This window comes from Syngnathus typhle, linkage group LG11 (assembly GCF_033458585.1).
Source record: "Syngnathus typhle isolate RoL2023-S1 ecotype Sweden linkage group LG11, RoL_Styp_1.0, whole genome shotgun sequence".
Taxonomy (NCBI): domain Eukaryota; kingdom Metazoa; phylum Chordata; class Actinopteri; order Syngnathiformes; family Syngnathidae; genus Syngnathus; species Syngnathus typhle.
The window spans coordinates 3035099-3057492 of NC_083748.1; the positions used below are offsets into that span (position 1 = coordinate 3035099).

The 22394-nt window shown below is 39.8% G+C and overlaps 1 protein-coding gene across 2 annotated transcripts in view; it reads right to left on the reverse strand.

The window, feature by feature from the left end:
• Window positions 1-779: 779 nt before the first annotated feature.
• Window positions 780-22394, reverse strand: part of LOC133162479 (potassium voltage-gated channel subfamily D member 3-like) — a 33276-nt gene continuing 11661 nt past the window's right edge. Inside the window, exons 2-6 of one of the 2 annotated variants that reach the window (XM_061291690.1) lie at window positions 8390-8552; window positions 6108-6209; window positions 2709-2801; window positions 2378-2628; window positions 780-2210 (exon numbers count right to left, since the gene is read on the reverse strand). In XM_061291690.1, coding sequence (XP_061147674.1) covers window positions 1985-2210; window positions 2378-2628; window positions 2709-2801; window positions 6108-6209; window positions 8390-8552 — 835 coding nt within the window. In that variant the 3' untranslated portion in view covers window positions 780-1984. Of the gene's footprint in view, window positions 2211-2377; window positions 2662-2708; window positions 2802-6107; window positions 6210-8389; window positions 8553-22394 lie in introns of both variants that reach the window. The other variant, XM_061291689.1, reaches the window with a different exon arrangement.

Genomic DNA, 22394 nt, shown 5'->3' on the forward strand with positions numbered 1-22394 from the left:
TCAGCTGGCCTGGGAACGCCTTGGGATCCCCCGGGATGAGCTAGATGAAGTGGCTGGGGAGAGGGAAGTCTGGGAGTCCCTCCTGAAGCTGCTGCCCCCGCGACCCGACCCCGGATAAGCGGAAGAAGATGGATGGATGGATGGATGGATGGATGGATGGATTATTATTATTATTATTATTATTATTATTATTATTATTATTATTATTATTATTATTATTATTATTATTATTATTATTATTATTATTATTATTATTATATTCTGCCCTTTGTAATAAGTTTAAGTAGAAACACGTTTACATGTAGCGCTTTACCTCCCTCTAACGGTTGCAGTGGGAAGTTGTTTTTGAGAGCAAATACCGAATGGCAGCAAGCAATGTCGACTCGTGTGCATGTGTTAAAAGCTGATGTTTAAACCTTTTATGTAGTGCCTTGGACAAGATTTGTTCATGAGTATTTAGAGCGTCGTTAACTCGCTGTCTAGCTGGTGAAAAACTAGATGCTTCAGAGTGAGGACAGCACAATTATTATTATTATTATTATTATTATTATTATTATTATTATTATTATTATTATTATTATTATTTATTTTATTATGGGTTGTGGTCCCAAGTGAGACAGAAGACACAAATATTGACAGTTGCAGCATTTTAATGTTCATTAAACTTCTGTTAGAACAAACACAGGGAGTCTCAAACATCCACTTGTACACACGCGCGCAGCCCCCCCCCCACACACACACACTCACACACACGCACACACAGATAAAGAACAGCAACACAAAACATTCAAGCCAAGACCTTCAGAGAAATGACAAGCAAGCAGATGTTCATTCACATTTTTGCATTACAAATGACAAGAACTATTATGTAGTTTGATTTTGGTGACGCGTTCAAGGAGTTTTGACAGAATGTTTTCTCCTTTTGAATTTCAACCATAACACAGGAATGAATGTCACACAAATGAATACAAGTACATACAGTAAATGACATTACTTGTCCTCTCGTCATTATTTAGTTAAAAATCATACTCAAAATGACTTTTTTTTTTCTTTTTTTTACAAAACCCAACTAGATTTGTGCTAAACTCTGGCAAAATAAAATACGTTTCAGCGTAAATAATTAGATGTTCCCACAGGAACAAAGCCTAAACAACAACAATATTTATGTGCTCATTGAACTGTGCCTTTTATTTTAGCCGCATTTACTTTCAAGAGTTTTTAATGCATTTTAAGCTTGCTGTCACTTCAACTTGTATAAAATTGTCATCAAAAACCACTCCAAATGTGTATATATTTATCAAACAAATGTTTGTTGGAAAGGAAACCATTACAAATGATGTAATCATTGGGTTTTTGGGATGCCCAATGTGACGCAAATACACACTTTACATGAACAACATACAGTGAGAACAAGTAGTGCCTACATAAGTTCGATTGGATGGACCACAAACTTTTTTTTTTTTTTTTTTAATTTTTCACTTTCAGTAGATGCAACTATGACCCAATTATTTTGTCCATACAGCACATTGATTGGCTTGTTCCACAAATACATAGTTTTTAAAAAATGCAAACGGAAAGTTAAGAGGAAAAAACGGCATGAATTGACTAAAACACATTCATTTAGTTCAACGTTTCCACCTGAACAACGGGTTTTTTTACTGTGAGAAGTCGGGGGCCATCATGACATCATGACCTGGTTGCAGATATAGTTTTATAAAACAAATTTTCAAATATTTATTTTTATTTTTAAATTGATGCTTTAAAGTAAAGGCATTTTGATGACAACACAAACACAGAAAAAAAACCATTCATGTAAGCACAGTCAACAATTTTGTGACAATTCTATTGAACTAAACTGTAGAAGCTGAACACCGCTACCTGCTGGACTGGTATGCTAGTTGCACCGCAGTGTCTCAAAGCTTCCACTGTGACGTGGTCACCCGTGTCCATCGCATATTTACAAAAGTCTTGGTGGCTAAAAGCGTCACAGGGCCGACACTTTGACGACATTGGCTGAGCTGGTGGTGGTCTGGATGCTGGGCCCCGGGGAGGGAGTCTGCGGCCTGCGGGTGGGGGGACCGCGGAGGTTGTTGACGTCGGGCGTACTCAGGGCTGGCAGGGACGGGAGACTGACGATGGCTGTGGTCATCCGGCTGCCTTTGCAATTGAGCCTCCCGACGTCATCTGGCTTCAGGTTGAGTTTTGAACGACTACGAGGAGACAAAGCACATCATTAATATTTAATACATAGCCTACTGTTGTTTTGACTTAGATTTAAGTTCTGAATTTTAATTCTGAATCTGTTCAAATCAGAGCTCAAATCGGCAACAAAAGAGTGTCATTCGGTGTTAGGGTGAGGCTCTTTCTTTTATTTCACCTGGTAGAATGCGATGGCCTATCAGGACACTGGATGTGGATGGCGCTGAGCTCCTGCAAGGGGCCCTGTTGGTTGGGTCCAGCTTGGAGAGCGGCATCAGGCAGAGTTATGTTCCTCTTGGCCCTGCGACCGCAGCAGGTCGGGGTTGAGGCCTCACGGCTGCTCACCGACGCTCTGTGGGCGGGGAAGCTCTGCATAACAGCTTCTAAATAGTTCTGCTCATACAGTTGCTCATCTACGAACTCATGAGCCTGTAGGGGAACACGTGTCAGAATGTTTAAGACCTGAGGAGAAGGCAAGAGGAGACAGAATTTTGAGGTGTTGCACCAACAGTTGTTTTTTCCAGACAGTGCAGCAGATGGTGGTGTTGGCTCTCCAAAAGACACGATGACTTGGGCAGCTTCTGCTCACCTGCATTTGCACCCTGATGGAACAAAGTTAGCAGGTGTTAGAAAAATGAAACAATGTCTTTTTTTTTAAACATCTAGTTTGCGCGAAACAGTGGCTGAATGGTTGGCACATCCGCATTCACACGTGTGTATATATACATATAAATACTGTATTTACAAAGATGCTCTAGCATGTTTAGGGTTGACGTTAGGTAGTGTGGTTACTAGGGTTTGCGTTTCAAACTTGTTTGAAACTTACCTAAAGGCTTTCAGGCGTCAGCAAAACAAACCAAAAACAAGATTAAAGATTACTTTCTCAAACGAGACTTTCAAAGGGTTTGAAAGACAATAACGCTTTGTCTCAAGCATTGCCAAGTAAGATGAAAAACATTGAAATTGTCTCCCAGCAAGTGTGCTCAAAGGGTTTGGGTGCCGGGCGATGAAGCCGCAACGATCCTCATTCACATTCCGCACGCTCGTGAAGCAAACTGGAAGAATGTAGGCTGAGCAACGTGACAGCTTCTCTGTGATTGCGTTCCTCCTTTCAATGCTTCAAGCCTCAATGCTAGGCTCTAATAATCCAAAACCTACAAAATGTTGGTGCATTGCATTAATAGTGTGCTTGACTCCTGAAAATTGCCTTTATATATTTTTTTTCAGAGGTTTGGGAAAATTCCACCCCAAAGCCAGTCTCACTTTAGGAACACATAATTTGGTAGATACTATGTCTGTCATGAGATCGTCTAGCGAAGCCAACACCTGAAAAGACACAGAAAGTCTGCCATTTTGGTTATGAAGTGTTAATTTGTTTCTAACAGTCCTTTGCAGACAAAATTGTTCTATGGAATTGCGGGGGGATCAGCCCAGAAGCCAGTTTCACAGAGCAACATGAAATATAGATTGTCAGTCTGTCACACAAAAAAGTCTCAGGAAACTTGGACTGAAAAGCTATTTTGGGTCAGTAGTCCTCGTCCTTTTTCATAAAAACTCTGAAGCCTATTTCACCGAATAACATTAAAAAAGATGAGCAGGTCAATCGTATCAGCCATGACTGAAAAGAAAGGAAATCTGCAATTTTGATTTGAAGCAGACATGTTTTTTTTTAAAACAACAATGTCATTAAGATTTGGTCCTATAACCCAATCGGAAGCACAAATACTAACCGGCCAGATGAGTGTGTTTTCCATTTACATTACTTTTTTTTTCTGGAAGGGGGGGACAAATTGAAGGCCATGTATTTCAATAAGTTCACGCAAGAAAACATTCAATCTTGAAATGTGATGAAACAAGGACATGAGCGCCAACTAATCTAACAAGGCCTCGGAAATTGACAGAATATCCAAGAAGACACCTTAAATGATAATGAGCCTGACGTGAGCCGCTAATAAACTCCGTCAAAACAAATACAAATCCTAATAGGGAGCCAGGAGCCGGCAGTTAATTTAACTGACGGAGAAAAGCGTCACATATCGCTTCAGCGCCACTGACTGACTTGACAGCCGCCGCCGTGCCGCTGTAATTTGACTCGCCGACAGCCACGCGGTAGATTTGCCGAGGGCCACTCGCAGATGGCATTTATATGGTAATACTCAAGCGCCGGCGTCGACTCCCGATTCGATTAGATCCAAATGGATTTGAGGAAATGGAAGGATATAAGCCATGTGCTAGTGTTAAGAGATGCAATGTAACGGCAGTGGAAGAAGAGCAAGAGAAGGCGGATGAATGAAATGAAGCAAAACACAAGAATTAGATGAGGAGATTGATACATGGATGCAAAATTTGTTTGACATTTCAAATTCAAGGTTAGAATCAAGAACCCTGTCTTTTTTTTCCCCAGTGCCATAAATAGCAAAGATCATTAATCGATATTCCAGTAGTTGACATATTTTTACTGGCTGTTTTTTTTTTTTTGCGATTCTGACAGGCAGAAATCAGACAAAGTTTGCAAAAAAAGTGAAGAAGCAGCTCTGAGGATTAGCGCCACCCCCACGTTGGCTGCCGTGAACCTTCAACTGGCTTTAACCCCCACAACAGACATTTCAACTTTCAAGATGAGCTCAAGATTGTTATTGATCTTGTCATGTCTTCGCATGAAAGTGAAAAATATATATTTTATGTCATATCTATGCTGAACCACATGGGGCCTTTTTCTCTTTGAAGGAATACAAGTCTTGTTTTATTATAGTCTCCCTCCCTTATCCCTTTGTTATGGAGTGAAGAGCCACACAGGAAACATTTAAAGTGTTTTTCTTTGTTCAGGGATAACGTATTAAAGGAAAGGTCAAATTCAAAAAACTTGACTCATATATTTTTCTCCCCACAAAATAAAATTAGAATTTTTTTTCAAGATATAATGAAGCAGTGCACCGTTAGCCTAATGGCATAATTGCAATTCATTGCTTCCTTGGCTTTCAAGTCATCTCTTCTTGGAAGTGCTTTTTACAAAGATACCAAACACATGTCATTTGTGATTGTTTCCCAAGAATCAAATTCAGCAAAACATCCAGTTGTCCCGATTCAATCATTACAGATTACCCTGACCGTGATGATTGACGTTCTACACAAATAGAAAGAAATAACAATTTATATTAACAACATTAACATATTAACATTAACAATTTATAATCAGCACAGACATTTGTATTTTCTTGGGGGGAGGCATTGTGCATTAAATTAAGAATGGCTATTATTATAGTCATCGCAGTTATAGTATTAGGCTAATATACAGCAGGATTATTTATTTATTTACATTAATTAATTAAGAAAATGTTGTTGTTTTTTTCTCAGATTCCACACACCATCTATTTTTGAAGTGTGGAACAAACTTATTTTTCAAGGGGGAAAAAAAATGGGAATCAAACAAATGGCTACTTTTTCCTGCCCTCAGAAGATACCAGTATTTTTGTAGTACTGGTACTGCAAGTATGTGTTCTCTTAGGGCCTCCTTTGTACTTTGTACATTGTTCTCCTCCTGCACACTCCTTTTATGCACATGATATTTAATTATCACCGGGAGCAACTAAACAAGCCAGATAAAAGTTTGAGTCTGACTTTTGAGTTTTGCAGGCAAGGCTTAAATCAATGTACGACGCAAGTGTGAAAAGTACTGCGTGTGATTTCGCTCTTATCACCTCTGCCCTGACAAAGTCGTCATTTCCACTTTTCCTTATAGCCCACGGAAGGACTTTTAAACTCTTCCTTGGTTAATTAAGGCAGTAATTGTCATTTTGAGGGCATTTAGATCAGTGTGTGCGTGTGTGTGTGTATGTGTGTGTGTGCGTGTGAACTTCTCCGTTATTCTACTTCACTGTTGGTTTGAAGAGTCAGAAGTCATCCCTCACCGTCAGCTCCAGAAGCTCGTTTAGGAGTCCGTTGCGTTTGCTCAGCAGGAAAGCGTTGGCGCTGCCGGACTTGGCTGAATGTATACGAGCCAGTCGAGCTTTCTGGACACAGAAAACAGGTGGACAAACTTGAATGTTACTTTAAGCTCTTTGTGAGTGTCGTTGCAAGTATTTTTAATGGTACTTATCCACTAACTGAATGTGCCAGCTAGTTAGCTAGCATCACTGGGCTACTTTCTTGTATCCTCGCTGCAGCTCTAAAGATGGTGAAAAACACTATTGGAGATCAACACTTTAAATTCTTTCTCTCTTGCGTAGAATAAATGAGTGAGCCCCTGGAAAGATGGATTTGATAACTCAGCAGAGGAAGGCCGATGGAGAATGCCACAGATTGAGAATTGAATTTTGCTAAAATGAAGAGGATATTAGGGCAGCTGCGAAGGATATGAAGCTCCCTCAAGTGCTTGTAAAAGTGAGCGATCTCCTCGACCGGGTTCAGCTCCTCACGCGGCCCAATAAACCAGACCTGGCATAACTCATAAAGTCAGAGAAATAGTTGGGGAACTTGTGGAAATTGTATCTGCCGAAACCTGCCAAGCGATTTAATTATCACGTTTTATGCTTCGCACGCGTAATGAAATGTGTCCGTCTCGGTTGCGATAAGTTAATGAGAGTGAGTTTGACAGCCTGAATGCTGCCTCTTGCTCGTCTCGGCTGATCAAAGTTTGCGCTTGACACGAGGAGGAAGAATGAGAGGGAATAACTGACTCTGATGCAGCAAGAAGTCGATTGCGATTGGTCAGGCTTGCGAGCACCTGTCACTCTTTTGATGGTCGATTGGGCCCAGATGGAGGTTGAGTTAGGTTTACTCAGCTCTGACTTTGCCTGCGGTCAAGTTCGGTCAGAATCACTGTCATATTGTTTGCACAAAATCTCAGTATTGGCCAATGGAATATAATGGAGAACCAAACTGGAGGCTAAAAAGGAATTTGAAAATTTCTATGAATGATGTCGGAATGTTGTGAGAAAGTTGTCATATTACGAGAAAAGTTGCAACGTTATAACAATTAAGGAAGGTAACGTCCATGTGGTGAAAAAGGAAGTCATAATCTTTCCGCAATCAAGTTTTAACGTTTTGAAATATGAAATCATAAGAATGTAATAAGAATAAGAACCCAAGATAAAAACAAAGAATTTAATGAAAGCATTATTCTGAAAGCTATATTTCTTCGATGCCACAGATTTAATGGTGCGTGTTTTGCGTTGGCTGAATGAATTTTGCCGTCGTTTGCTAATGATGGCGGTCTCTTTACCCTTCAGTCAGGGAACGACTTCTAATAAGGCTTATTATATTCTTGTGAAACTTTTCAAGTTCAGAAAGTCAGTAGAAAGTATTCTTATTCAGAAAAATCCAGCTGACTGGATCTCCTTTCCACTCTGCAAATCAAGATGGACGCGTAGCGTGTCGCTAACCTGCGATAGCCCGGTCCTAAAGTCTGAAGTAAATAACAATTGTATGCCAAACACAGCTATAAAAATGTGTCAAAAACGAGTGTAAATTGCTATTTGTGTATGTCTGCTGTCTGATTGGTTAAGGACAAAAGCTTAAAAAATAGATGGATGAATTCATATGAAGTAGAATTTCATTTTTTAGTATGCCCTAGTTTTGCCCGGATTCCAACGACCAAACTTTTGTCCCAGTTTTCATTCCGCTACTGTTATTTTGTTGATTTTTATTCATATGTAAACTCAAGTTGTGTCTCCTTGTGTGTTCTTGTCTGATTTGATAGAGGAAACAAGATTATTTAACAAAGCGTCCGGTGACTGTTGTGCTGAGACTAACGAGGGTCACGACCCATCAAATACGTCAACCTCCTCAATTTGCTTCCAGCAGCTCTTATCGTAATGCTTCTTTTATGGAGTCCTGTGGAAAAGGTCACACGCACGAGGTGAGAGCACTGAGTGGATAGCTAACATTTAACACTCGGCTATGAAGTGTGTGTGTCTGTGTGTGTCTGCGTGTGTGTGTGTGCATGTGTGTGTGTGTGAGACATGTACAAGAATGTCAAATAAAAGGGCAGTGGATTTGTGAGTTTTAGGGTGTTTGTAGCTCTGGGTGCTGGTTGATTGAGGTCAAACCTTTTGTCCTTGATCCTCTATTTCTACTCAGTCCATAAAAAATAATCATGTTCAATTAAGAGGAGTGAATTAAAAAAGCCGCAGAACAAGACGAGTTAAAATAAACAAAACCATTTTTGTAGAAGATACATGTAAGTCTTTACCTTCTGGGCACGGCGTTTGTCCGCCCTCTGGTTCTGATGGTAAATGCGACTGAAGTTGGAAACAATGACGGGCACGGGCAGGGCGATGACAAGCACGCCGCTGAGCGAACAGATAGACCCGAAGATCTTTCCGGCGATGGTCTTTGGCACCATGTCTCCGTATCTGCAAAGAACATAGATCACAGGTTGGGATATATTAGTCTTTTGTGGAGGTCAGCCTTCAACAGTGACCTGATAACAAGTATCTGGAAAACACTAATCCACACAAAATTGGATGATGAAATGCATAGCACTGTGCTTTGACACTTTGTATCCTTCAGCGAGACAATTACTCCTGTTAATCAACCGTGACTGCGATAATGGCTATTAACATCTCAAATATTCACATTGCAACATCGCACGCTCTGGTTTGATATTGACTTTGGAGGCATTTTGCTGTTTTTATCCACTCTGACACGATAAGACTCGTAAGCCCAAGAAGCAGGCAGGTGTCGTATTTTCTCCTCAGCCCCGAAGCTCTTGAGTGTTCATGCTGAAAAATGCACTGAGGACTGGATTATTGGATTGACTTCCTCCTGCGCCGTCTGCTGCTTCCTCTAAACTTCCCCTACAAGCATACTGCTTCTCCATACACACACAGTACATATCCAGTCCGTAATCACATAATTATTTTGCGGCATAAATAATACTGTAAGATAGGGCAGGGCAATTAATTATATGGTGTTGAGTTGTAATATCACAGCTGTCCACTTGATGGCAGACTTGTGAGGAAGTGCATGGTACCATGTCGCCCCCTAGTGGCACTAATAAAAGGTTGCCCATCGCTTTTGTAGATTATTCATGACTGATGCAACGACATGACAATATGTCATCAAATGATTGTGAACTAACAAAACTAACCCTAACCTTATCTTGAAATGTATAAAGCGCGTGACAAAAACATTTAATCTCAATTGCGCTTTTTTGTTGTCTTTGTCAGAGACGCAGAAGGAACAGCACGCTCTGAACAGATGATGCAACGAAAATAAATTCTAATCTAATGAGAGAAGAAGAAGAAGAAGAGGCAGCGTGAAACCAAAGAAATCAATCCGTCCGACTTGCGTTCTACTCCCGGGAGACGGAAAAGAAAGCAGTGGCAAAGTCACACTTTGTTACAACGGCGATGAAGATCATCAACTATTGCCGTCGCAAGGGCGACCAAAGGACGATGAAATGTTTGTGTTATTGTTGCCTTGACAGGTGTAAAGAGCACACACTGTAATTTGTCACTTTTATTTATTCTAGCAAGATTGATGACTTGAACACCAGAACGTGAAAATCCGCTGTAAACACATAAAGGAGCAGTGTTACTCGACCCGCAAGTCATCAATCTCTCATAGCCACTCGGCAGTTTACCTCTTAAACCTTCCATCGACAACATATTAATTTTACTCAACAATACCTTCCAAACCAGATGGCATATTACACTTGCGTGTAATTAACCCTGAGATGCACCAGTGACTGGACCCAAACTTTTATGGAAGTGGGTCACAAATGACTCATCAATTTGGCTAAAAATAATCATTTTTATTAAAATTGGTTTGGTGCCCAACCAATTAATCAGCTGGCTGATATTAACTGATTTAAAATGGTCATATTTCTGGTTTGGAGTCCAATCCCGTACCTTATTAAATAGCATCTGTTGTATACCTCACATCCATGATGAGAAATATCGGCAATGAGGAAGAGAATGATTTGAATGACAAGCAAAACTTGAACATTATTTAGCTATAATTTGTAAATAAATTAGATTATAAATACATAAATATGGAACTAAACACACCCAAAATACATCATGGTAAAATAGCCATATTTGTCAATGATTAATGCCATTGGAATTAATGTGGTACGGGCCAGGAATGAATTAATGGCAATTCCATTCATCTTAATGGAGTCTTATGATTTGACATAACTACAAAGTGGTCTTCACGCTTCTGGAGTATTTTTTTTTTTTTTTTTTTTATCAAATCCTCTGCGAGCCATTACATTTGAAAGGTAACATAAAATGGGTGTGAAATGATGTTAGTGCTTTGTTATCATAGTTTGGGGTATATTCAGAACTCAAGATGGTTGGTTGGATGGATGGGTGGGTGGATGGATGGGAGAGCGGATGGCTGGATGGATGAGTGGGTGGATGGATGGGTGGATGGGAGGGTCTTCCCACCCCGCAAAATCTTGTCCATTACTCAAGATTTTCACAGTAATGCGGGTTTGCTGTAGTTGCCAAATAAGCTAACAGTTTCATTTTCTATTCTATGATCATCATCATGAATTGCTGACATTATTGGTCAAAATAGAAAATCCAAAGCAAAAGCTAACCCAACTTTCTCGAAAGGATTTGTGTAAAAGTGAGAAGCCACGTGACAGTCGAGGGTGATAAATGGACTTGCTGTACTTGGCAGCTTGTGGACTGGATGAATATTAAGTAGCACAATGTGTGCACTTTTGGGAAAAGTTTGGCTCCAAATAAAAAGCGACTAAGACAAATGTCTTAATTCTGAGTCCAGACTGTTGTTCAATTGTTGCTCCCTCCATCAGTCACATGGCCTCATTGACTGCTTTAAATGAAGTGTGCGCAGTTTGGGCGGAGAAGGTGACGTGAAAGCCCTCAGCTTCGCATCTAAACGCGGCTGGTGATGGATGGCGTTCGCTTCTGCAGCAGCTTTAATATCCCCGGTGTAAAAACAGAGCACTTTGTTTCTTTGCCTCCCCTTTAGTAACAGCCCATTCCCTCCTTTCGGTGGCAGCGAGAATATCAATACGGCAGGTGGTCCGCGGTGTTGCTTTGCCTCCGCCTACATTTGATTGATGGTCAAGCATGCCATTACTCATGTTCGCTTTTGTTGAGGTTTAGTTTGGTTTTAAAACCGATGAGAGTAATAAACAGGTCGTGCTGTATGCAATGTTCTTTTGCAGGTTGAGTAGGGAAATCACATTAAAAAAAATGTAATCACTTTATAAAAATGGCAGGCACCAAATTGCTTTAAAATGCCAATTTTCCATAATGTCACAATGTTTTCATCAAATTTGGAATATTTGTATTCGCGCGTTTCATAAAGTGCATTATGATATTGTATTGTTCTTTATTTCATATACACAGCTAGTCATGGAAGAAATGGAGCAGGGCGACCAAATGCAGCTTGGACCAGGGTTTATTGGAGAACTCAAAGACAGACTATAAGAAGCTCGACTAGGGACAAGACTAACTGAACAAAAGACAAGATAAAGACAAGATAAAGACAGGAACGACGACAACGACGAGAGACAAGAACAATCCAACGGGTGTGTGACACCCAGACAGAATTTATACACGCGACAGGTAACGAGAGGCAGGTGACTGTAATTAGTACATAGATTGAGAGCCACTGGAAGGGAGGGGCGAGCACACAGACACTGACGCAGCTTTTATTTTCATAGATAGCGCATCTTGTTTTCACAAATTAAAAAGTGGAATAAAAATAAAAAAACATTCTGACCATAATGGAAATGCTGTTGACCTTGATTCAGTTATGCTCTGATATGATGGCTGGCAACGTTGAGCTATTCTGTCATTCACGTATGAGGATGTGTCCAAATGTCACAGCTAAATTATGGATAGATAGGATTTCCTGATGCCATGAAATAATACTAGCAATAAATTGCTCTACCTGTAATGGTCTTAAATTGCTGCCCTTTTGCTTGCTTTGTTTGGCTGCTCGCCTTTAAAGTGGACTGACATTTTCCACTTTGCTTTTCCTGACCTTATCCAACATGGATGCCGACTCCAGTTTGAAACAAGCGATTATCAGATGTGGTTTTTTTTTTAACATTTTTTGGGGGAGGGTGGTTAAATCCTTCAAAGGGAAGAAGAAACAATCAACGTTCCTGTTCAGTTAACTAATGGTTAATCATGCGCAACGAGCTAATTAAAAAGATTTGTCGGAAGCCATCTCATGGCAATAATTCATACGGCTGATATGACAAATCTTTTTTGTTTGGAGCTTCAAATGCGTCGCGCCAGAGTCCTTGAGGAGCATTTTAGGAAAACAAAAGCAAACATGACATTTATATCACCTTGTTAAAGTGAAAGTCCCAATGATCGTCACACACACATCTGGGTGTGGTGAAATTTGTCCTCTGCATTTGACCCATCCCCATGTGATTTTGATCCATCCCCTGGGGGAGAGGGGAGCAGTGAGCAGCAGCGGTGCAGCGCTCGGGAATCATTTGGTGATCTAAGCCCCCAATTCCAACCCTTAATGCTGAGTGCCAAGCAGGGAGGCAATGGGTCCCATTTTTATAGTCTTTGGTATGACCCGGCCAGGGTTTGAACCCACAACCTTCCAGTCTCAGGGCGGACACTCTACCACTAGGCCACTGAGCTTGTGATAACGTCATTATTCAATCGCTTGCTTAAATTCACCGAAAGATCTCCTAACTGCAAAATTAGTGCCGCTAAATCAACAAACCCGCTTAATATATAATATTGACAACTGCTTTTTTTTTATATTTACAGTATGATTCAACTTGAATCTAAATATGTCTAAATGTGTCTAAATGTGATGTGTTGAACCAGAATGTTCATTAGATGAGACTATTAACCTCATTTGGCCCGTCGCTGTGGATTTCTATATTTTGACCATTTTGTCAGTCGATGGACTTTGTCTACATTTTGAAATCTTTTGCTGAAAACTTGACAATTTGCTAACCACACGCCGTCCCCTGTAGAGGTGAAAGCAAATTCCTGTTAAAATACATGATAGATCAGTCTTTTGTGAAAAGCACAGAGAAGCACTCGGGCATTGAAGGTGAGAACGGCACCGAGGCTTTTTTTTTTTCTTTTTTTTTTTTCAGAAGCGGATAGCTCTTTTGTTCATTTTACCTTGTATATGTTCATACCTCTTATTCACTGCACTCACTGGTTATCATTAAAAGAAAAAAATGATATAATTCTTGGATTTCAAACTATGCCAATTTGAGGCTGACCGTTTCTTTCATTCATCAACCTCCAAGCCACCCAAAAGTGAGAATTCGCATGGCTGAATAGCGGACAGATTTATCGAGTTGAGCGGTTAACATTTCAATGTGTGTGAAACATGTCAAGATGATGAAATATTCTGTAAATTCAGAGCAATGTTTTGCAAGGTTGAAAAGAGCTTTTCAATCTGGAGCAGATGTGTTTAAATGCTTGATGACTTATTATTGGGAGCTAAAATGGTGTCAAAAAATGTTTTCACCTCAAACGTACAGCACCAAGATTGCACAAGATAGTGGCATATCACTACTTTTGTCTAGTGAATATCTTGTGGCAAAGCACTAGTTTTGTCTAAATAAAGCTTCTTCACTCACTCCCAAGAGGCCTCGAGTCAGATGTACATAAAATGCAGACAAGTACTATTGAAGTTCAAGTCATATTTTTCTTTTCTAGCTGTCTGTTATTGCAAATCATAGAGAATGGAATTTTTACATTTTAGCTTGTAAAAAGACAGACAAATAAAGTAAGAGCAGGTGTGATTGATGGCTTCATATAAAATGGCATGTAACCTTTATACATTGGCACACGGCTCTTGAGTGAAAACAACTGCATGGCTCATTAACCACAAACTTTGAAAACTTTCAGAAACTCCAAACAACTTCAAGCTCCCCAAAGACTAGTAAGTATCATATTTTTTGATAGTAAGGTGTTTGTGCCACTCCCTCCCTCATGGCAGGAGAATCACTGAAATATGATCATATACAAGATGAGCCCTCAAGAGAAGATTTTTGCAGGGAAAACTAAAAGAGAATAAGAGAGTCAGGAGTTTTTATCCTCCTCAGATGCTTAGGAGCATGACAGCATATGAATGTGCTGAGTGCTTTATTACTTTATAGTGACGCCTGTGGACAATTTAACTCTCCAAGCAGCTGTTTTCAAAATATGTGATCCTGACCATAACTGGGGATGCTAAGGGACTGGCTCAACAAATCGGAGTGCTTGGAGCTAAAAAAGAAAAGATTGCAGAATTGATTGATTTCAATGTGAACTATTGAATTACAGCAGGATCTGCCTGTAACACAAGGAGAATGAGGTTAAAGTAGAAATATGAGAAAACAAAACAGCTTCAAATTCATGTGGGTGATACACCAGCATATACCACACAAGCCATGGTTCCATAGTGTAGTGGTTAGTACTCTGAACCCAGTGATGTGAGTTCAAATCTTAGTGGGAACTCAAACACTCTATCTTGGGGTTGGGTCTAGGGTTAGGGTTAGGGTAAGGGGTTAGGGTAAGGGGTTGGGGTTAGGGGTTGGGGTTAGGGTTGGGGTTAGGGGCTAGGGTTAGGGCTGGGGCTAGGGTTCGGGCTAGGGTTAGGATTAGGGCTAGAGTTGGGGCTAGAGTTGGGGCTAGAGTTGGGGCTAGGGTTGGGTTTAGGGCTGGGGTTAGGGCTAGGGTTTTTTTTCCTACTCTGCTCATGACCCCTTGTGCCAGGTCAGTTCTATAACTATTTGCTACTAGCTGTAGCATCAGTTTCTGACTGCCTGAAATAACTGTCTATTATTTCACCAAATGATCTTATTCGTGAAATGCACTTCAGAGTTGGAGTCCGTGAAAGGAAAAGACAATTATTCCCGACTGTCACAGAGTCTTACATCATAATTCAATTGTAATGGGATTACTTTTCAGACTCCCAATTCTGCCATATCCAAAAAAACAAAAAACAAACCAGAGACAAAAGCGCTATATGCTGATACATTCTTACAAAGGATGGAGATGATGAATGCCGGGCTGTCTGTCTTCACGCCACATTACATACTCGACGTGCATTTTGATGACACTGTCACAGAAATAAAGATAATATCTTTATGGAAGACGGTGCTGCAATGCCTTGCTGGGCTCACTTTATACAACGTGGAACTATCAAAGGTATCAGGTAAAAATGTGTGCATGTCGATTGTTGTACTTTGATGTCACGAAAATAATCGTCTTAAGTCGAGCTTGTGCAGCAATAAGGGAAGACGCATGTAGATTGCTGTACTTTGTCGTAAAAATAAGTGCATTTAGTCAAAGCGGTGTGTGATGTGCTGCAGGAAGAAATAAAAATGTTTTTCGGTATCATGTGATTGAACTATAGAAGGAATGGCATATAAAGACAAAGCAAAACGATATGGGATGCAGAATTTGTCCGGGATGCTTAATGTATGGATGGTCAGACTTTTATATCGCTGGGAAACCGCATCTTTATTCATGCAAGTGCATCTTATGCTGCTGGGCCTCACTGAATTGAAAACGACAACTAATGCAGTAGCCATAGTTAGGGAAACCGTTTATCCAACCGTTCAAATTGATTCTTATTCCTCAACTGAATTGCATGCATTGAATCTCTTTGTCTGTACTAAAAATGAATGGCTGTCCCATTAACTCGCCCAGTGGGCTACCCCACACCAACGGTCTATCCCTGCTTACATCCCACCCTCCAATCAGCTGTCTTTGCCGGAGCACCCGGAGATGAGACCAGAAATGAACAAGGCTTTCTTTGGGATCTTTTAAAAAGCTTCCTAAGTAGGTTAGAGGAGAAAGTAGGCTGCCCAAGAGGCTCAGGTGGCCTGAGGAGCTCCTGTTGCATCGCTCCAGAGGAAATTTGCAGCTCGGCATGAGGGAAGAGAGCAGGCTGAAATTGGCCTCAAATGTTTCTTGGAAAATGTGTTTTGGGTGATGGAGCCAGGGTCTGAGGTCAGAGTTTTGATCATGTAATAAAGTGGTATTTTCCTCAAGGTGTCATGAACCGTAAAAGTTTGATGACTGTTGTAAAACTGATTCACTGCCAGCACAGTTTAAACACATCTTTGACGTCCAGAGGTGTCAATGGTAGCGAATGAGTTAATAAAAAAAAAAGTTTGTCACTCCTTCCTCCGCATGGACTCTCTGGGGTTACTGGATAATCTGGCTCCCGTCTGCTCCCATGAACCTTTTTATCCTGTACCGTCCCAAACCCAGAATTAAATGTAAACTTGACTCCCATCCCGCGGAATTTCCCCCAAAATGTCAGGCTATATTTGAAACATCATAAATTGGGCTCATAACCCCTTGTTGTGAATCAAAGTGAATAGACACCTCATTCGCGGCTTGCAACCAAGCACTCCAATTTCTTCAAGATACCATTAATTTATTTTTACGAAATCAATCCGTCAATTTATTGACTATTACGCCCTTCTCTAAAAACTGTACAAGCATCATATCATTTAATCCGCGTCAAGTTCAAATACGCTGCCTGTTTCCTGAGTCAGAATAGGACAAACAACAAAAGGTAATGTTTTCACATTGCAAACACGGAGCCATAAAAAGAGATTCCTAATTATTGTTTGTGCTTACGTGCACTCGAATGCGCCATAAAAACTAGAGTGCCATACGAATGTAAAAGTCGTTACTACCCATGCACTCAAACATTAAACCTCCTCATGATTTAAAATTGTTCTTTCAATTTAATGATAGCGTGAGGAAAACCAAGGTGTTGCCAGCTCTGTTGTTCCACTTTTGTGTCTACGATCTCATTGACGACTCTTACTATCGTTTTAAAAAGGCAGCCAAACACCCCAGCAAAACAAAAAGAGAGGCTCTTTAATAAGATATCTTAATTAAAGTCTGGAGACAAACATGGGATTTAATTAAATGATAACAGTCATTTCTTGTTGTTTTTTTTGGTTTGTTTTCTTTTTATGGGGCTAAAGTGTTAATGAGAGAACTACATATACACAAGAAAAGCAGGGCATCACATCTGAATGCTGCAAACAATGAGCTGCTTTATTAACAAACGCTACAGTAAGTAGTTCCACGGGAAGGTCTTTAGGATTGTTACCACTGTAAAACACAACAGGAGTCTCACTTTAATCAAATGTAAAATATCTGTAAATGAGGTTTGTTGTGCCGGGGGCAATAACACACTGGATCAAACTAAATACAAAAAGTACAGTACATTAAAGAAAAAAGCAAAAAAAATAGCTCACAAGAATCTATGAAGTCTGTTCACAAGAGAAATAATCCCCTCTTCCCTGATCTTCTTAATTAAGGCATACTAGTTTACAAGATCTTTGTTTTCCCTGTGTCGCTTCAGTAAATTTAGCCCTGCAGCTTGAAGAGGAGGAAGCAAAACTTTTTTTTTTTTAAAGATTCTGTTAATGTGGTTAACATTTGATATGACTGCTTTATCTGCAGGATCAAAAATAACAAAAAGAATGAGATTCACAACAAGGAATTCGGTCACGCAGTATTCATCCATGTTTGCGCTGGCTGCTCAATATTGACTGCGGGGTTGTTTTGAATATTTTGACCTTTATTCGAGTTTCCTTTGAGTATCAACAAATACTGATTGTCTAAATATGCATATCTATACAGATTCAAATCTGGATCAAATTGCCTTTGGCTCCAAGGTTTTGTTTGGGGTGAGAAATGGAATTAAATGAGCATGTTTCAGAATATAGTTGGCGAATTTGGATATTACGACTGGGATGCTTGAAAAAGTCTTAGGGAGCCTTGGCGGAAATTGAACCGATAGTTGGCAATTTTGGTTTCATGCTTTCCTTATGATTTTATCATTCACTCATTTTATTTTGACCTTTCCTCAATTTATTTTAGTCTTATTCTTCCTTACAAGTTTCGCCTCATTTGGTTCAGCTTTATTTTCTCTATATGAGCTGTATTTTGAGGTTTTATTTTTTTTGGCCCCAATTGGATCGGATAAATCAAGTCGATATTTCTTTTTTTAGGAAGTGACAATGCACATTAATCACATCATATGACGTAAATGCGCTCAAGTCAGCTATTTTAAACTAATCCAGCAGTCCCTTGGGCCGAAGTACAAGCCAACCAAACATGGCAAGCATTAAAATCAAACAATATAAACATAAAAAAGTCATGTACAGAGAATATTTCAAGATTTCCCGGTCTTGCTACAGTATATCTAACAAAACTCCAATTATTAATACAATTCAAGTGAACACTTGACACGTGTCACGCTTGTAAGCTTGTTTACACAGCATGCGCTTTACATGTTGTTGCTATCTTAGTAGAAGGTAGCCAGAGAGCTAGCTCGTGTCCTCCTCAACCCATTAGTGGAGAAACCCATCATTGCTGTAAACATATTTTCCCATGCATGTTTCCAGCACAGATTATTATTTCTGATGGATGGATTAAAAAAAGGACTCAGCCAGGCATAAAAAAACATGTCTGGAATAGGTAAGGATGGAAGACAGTTCGTAATGAGAAAAGTGCAGATGAAAAAAATCTGCTGACCCTTCGCTACAGGATGAGGTCGGCCAGCAGAAATTTTCGAACAGGTTGAATATGAAGCGTTTAAGTCACATTTGGTTCGTCCGGAGAGAAGTTCCATCTGTTTGAGTCTGTCTCTCCACACACTCGACCTTTACTCTGACAACAATCCTCCCGCTGTTTCCCTCAGCAAACATCTGCTCAGCCGCGATAGGTTTTGAAATATTAGGCGGCCAAGCCTCCCTGAGCGACCCGCCACTTGCAGAATAAATTACATGGGATTTTTTTCCCTCAGGAGCGATTGTGAAAGGAATCAACACCACAGGAAAACACTTTATTTCCCGGTGTTATTTACACACCCGTTGATTACCTGGCTTTTATTTGTTCTCTCTACATCGTGCCGACTGGGAACTCTCAAGGCAACTTAGAATGAATGAGCACGCGTTTGGAGTTACTGAGCACCCTGTGATTTTAACCATTAACTCTTATCGTGGTTCAAAAATATTCACATCACGCCCCAGTGTTACAAGGATGACATCTTTCAACTGTTGACAGTATCAATTCTGAACTTGGATTGCAGGTTCATTGGTCTTGAAATGCCTTATCCGGTGAATCCACTGAAAAGGATTACTGGATTTTTTTTTCACTAGTTCGACAAAGAAACTACCTTTTAGAGACATATCAGATAATCGGGGCTTTGCTGACTGAAGGGAATGCTAAAAAAATTTAAAATGTCAATCTGTTACCAGTGATGAGCATTCTGTCGGTTTGTTCCAATTTCGCGGATGGAGGACGAGAAGTTATTTTGCATAAGGCGGACTGAGTCAAGAGAGAAGTGGGTTTTCGTCCATCGCTGTAATCGTCCCCAACAGGGTCAAGTACGGACTGACAGAACAAAATAAATAAATAATGAATTAGTTAATTGGTAGTGACCTGTGAATTTATCCACAGGATTATTATACTAATCTTTATTTGTAGAATTTTTAATATGAATAATATGAATATGAGTATCAGATGAGTTCTGTGTGTTGGTTCATCCTCTTAATCCTGCACTCTAAAAACAAAACAAATGTAAAACCATTTCAGTTAGAGTTGCACTCAGCTAAGCCGTGACAGCAACGAGAGGATCATCGCCAACTGCACACCGCTTAGAATCTCACGCTTTCTTCTCACTGCCTTCTCCTTACTCTGAAAAACATCTCCTAAAATGCAAAAGATGAGTCTAAGTACTTTTCAACTGATGCCTGGTTTTAGCATCTGAACAACAACTGACCTGTAATCGGTGCAAAACAGAAAAGTATTCAATAAAAGCCATTAGACGCGGTTCTGCAATAAAATAACTTGGTCAATCTTTGTCATTCACCTACGGAACGGCCGCCCTGCAATTTACACATCACCTTTCTTTGCTGTCATTGGGCACCATTAGCGTTGGACTGAAAAGGGACGTGCGGTCACCAGAATCAGGACAGAGACCACAAATTACTTTCCTTAGCTTTGCCGTACCTGGTTCGCCTCTGGTTTGTTGTTCCAAGAAGTCTCTAGTGGCTAGAGAGGACACAACTTGAATAAGTTATTTTCTTGCACAACACAACCTGCAAAAATCAATGTCAGAACGCAACGTATGGAGGAGGGAGAAGTCACTGTGGATTCTTCTTGCGTTGACTTTTTTTGCTTGCTTACCTCTGCTTCACACTTTCTTAAAGCACAAAGGAAGAACTTCTACACCTTGTGCTGGCATGAGGAAAGTCTAACTTTAACCAAGTCAAACTTATAAGGCCACTTTGCTCAAATTTAAGGGCTCAATATTTTATACTTTATATTTTGCTTTTTTTGACCATTTTCATATATAAATTCATGCATCAAAATCATGTTTAGCAATACTAATATATTTGTACCTGTAAACATTTTACTTCTGGATTAAGTCTTCAAAATTACTTCTCCCACATAATTCGTTAGCGTGATTTAGTTGTTGCATTCACCATTCACTTACATGAAATTGTGCTGTGTTATTCATATTTATTAGTTTTGCCAATTTTTGATCTGTATTAAACCCAACACACTAATTTGAACTCTTTAAATCCATCAATTTAAATTATGCAAAGATTATCTGTCACCTGACACCATTGTGGGCTCCCGGTCTCAATCTACTTATTCCGTCCTTTTTTCTCTTTTTATTGTGTATCCACTCAGGCGTCAAGGCTGAACATATTTTCAGAAAAACATGAAATTGTCTTTGAGGTCTTAGGTCAACTTAGTACTCATTTGTACACAATGAGTCTACGTGTGTCTTTGCAGAAATGGTGGCATTGTGTGCTTCATGTCAAGGACGATTGTGCATTGAAATTTGGCCACACTGCACTCTTGGTGTTCATGGACGTCAATGGGGGGGAGCGCTGAAAACTGAATTCTACTAAGTCACCCTCAGTGTGGAGCCATGAAAGCGTGTGAACGACTAAAGTAATGTGAACAGATGGCGTTTAGGCAATGCCACCGCCATTCTCAATTTTATGTTTCATAATCACTGTTTTGGAAAGGGTTGGTGCTGTCTATGTTGTGCAGCTGTTAACATTTTGGACAACTATGGTGTCACAGGCAACACAATTATTTCTAGTTAAAGGCTAGGCAAGCGAGAGTTTTGGCATTTTTACAGATGTTCAGCGGGACTCAATTGCATTTTATAGGAATCAACTCGCTAAAAGAGACCAAGTAGCTACTCTTAAAAGTCACTTGCTAATGTTAGCCTTAAATCCTCTTGTTAGTTGTGAACAAAATCACCAAACAGCCTCCGGTTCGAGTGAACAAACACAGATGAGACAATTTCCGTGTAATTGCGAAAAAGAATTTATCCAATTCAAATTGACATTGTAATGTAATGGAATGCAATTTCCAAATGACGAAGGCTGGAATTCTATTATTACTCAAACACATCATCACATTAGCATTGATTACACACAAAAAAAAAACATTTCAAATCATTCAACCCCTAGCACCGCGTCATAACGCGTAGAAGGCATTTTTTATTGAATATTCTGAGCTTCTGTTTTCATCCCGGTGGAGATTCTCCCATCCCTTATAAAGTCGAATTAATTTGCCCTTTGTTTTACGCATTGTCGATCAAGGTTGTTACGATAATGCTTTTCCGCAATCGCTCTATTTTTTCCCCCGTTATTTGTTTTTTTATAACGTGTGATAACCGACATTGCTCCAGAAGCACTTAACCCGCTGCATGTATCTTCATAATGACATATCTTTAATTTCTTTTCGAGTGCTGAGTTGAGATAAAGCAAGCACAGGGCCATTGATTTTCCGCAAAGACATAAACATTCCCTGAGGTCTACTATTTCCAGTGATCTTCCCACCACAAATGTTGCATATTCTTTGTTTTAAATACCCTTGGGAAATTATATAAATATTGTGCGCTTCTATTTATAATTTTAATATATTAATATTAATTAATAAACTTAATATTTTAATTCTATGAGCAAATGAATTACTAATTTGAAAGAATTTTTTTTATATCCTTACGTATTGCAGATGGCCAATATAGCTCAAGTCTAAGAGTTCTTATTCCATTTAGACCGAATTTTTAGTATTACTGGACTCTGTCAAAGGAACTGATTGATTTCAAGGAGTCGCTCAACCAAGATCTGACTGAGTCGAAAGGTCCAGTAAAATCGATATTTGTTCCTTTTCAGCAAAAACTCCGCGACTGCCGGTCAATGTCAAAGTAAAAACACGATTGAC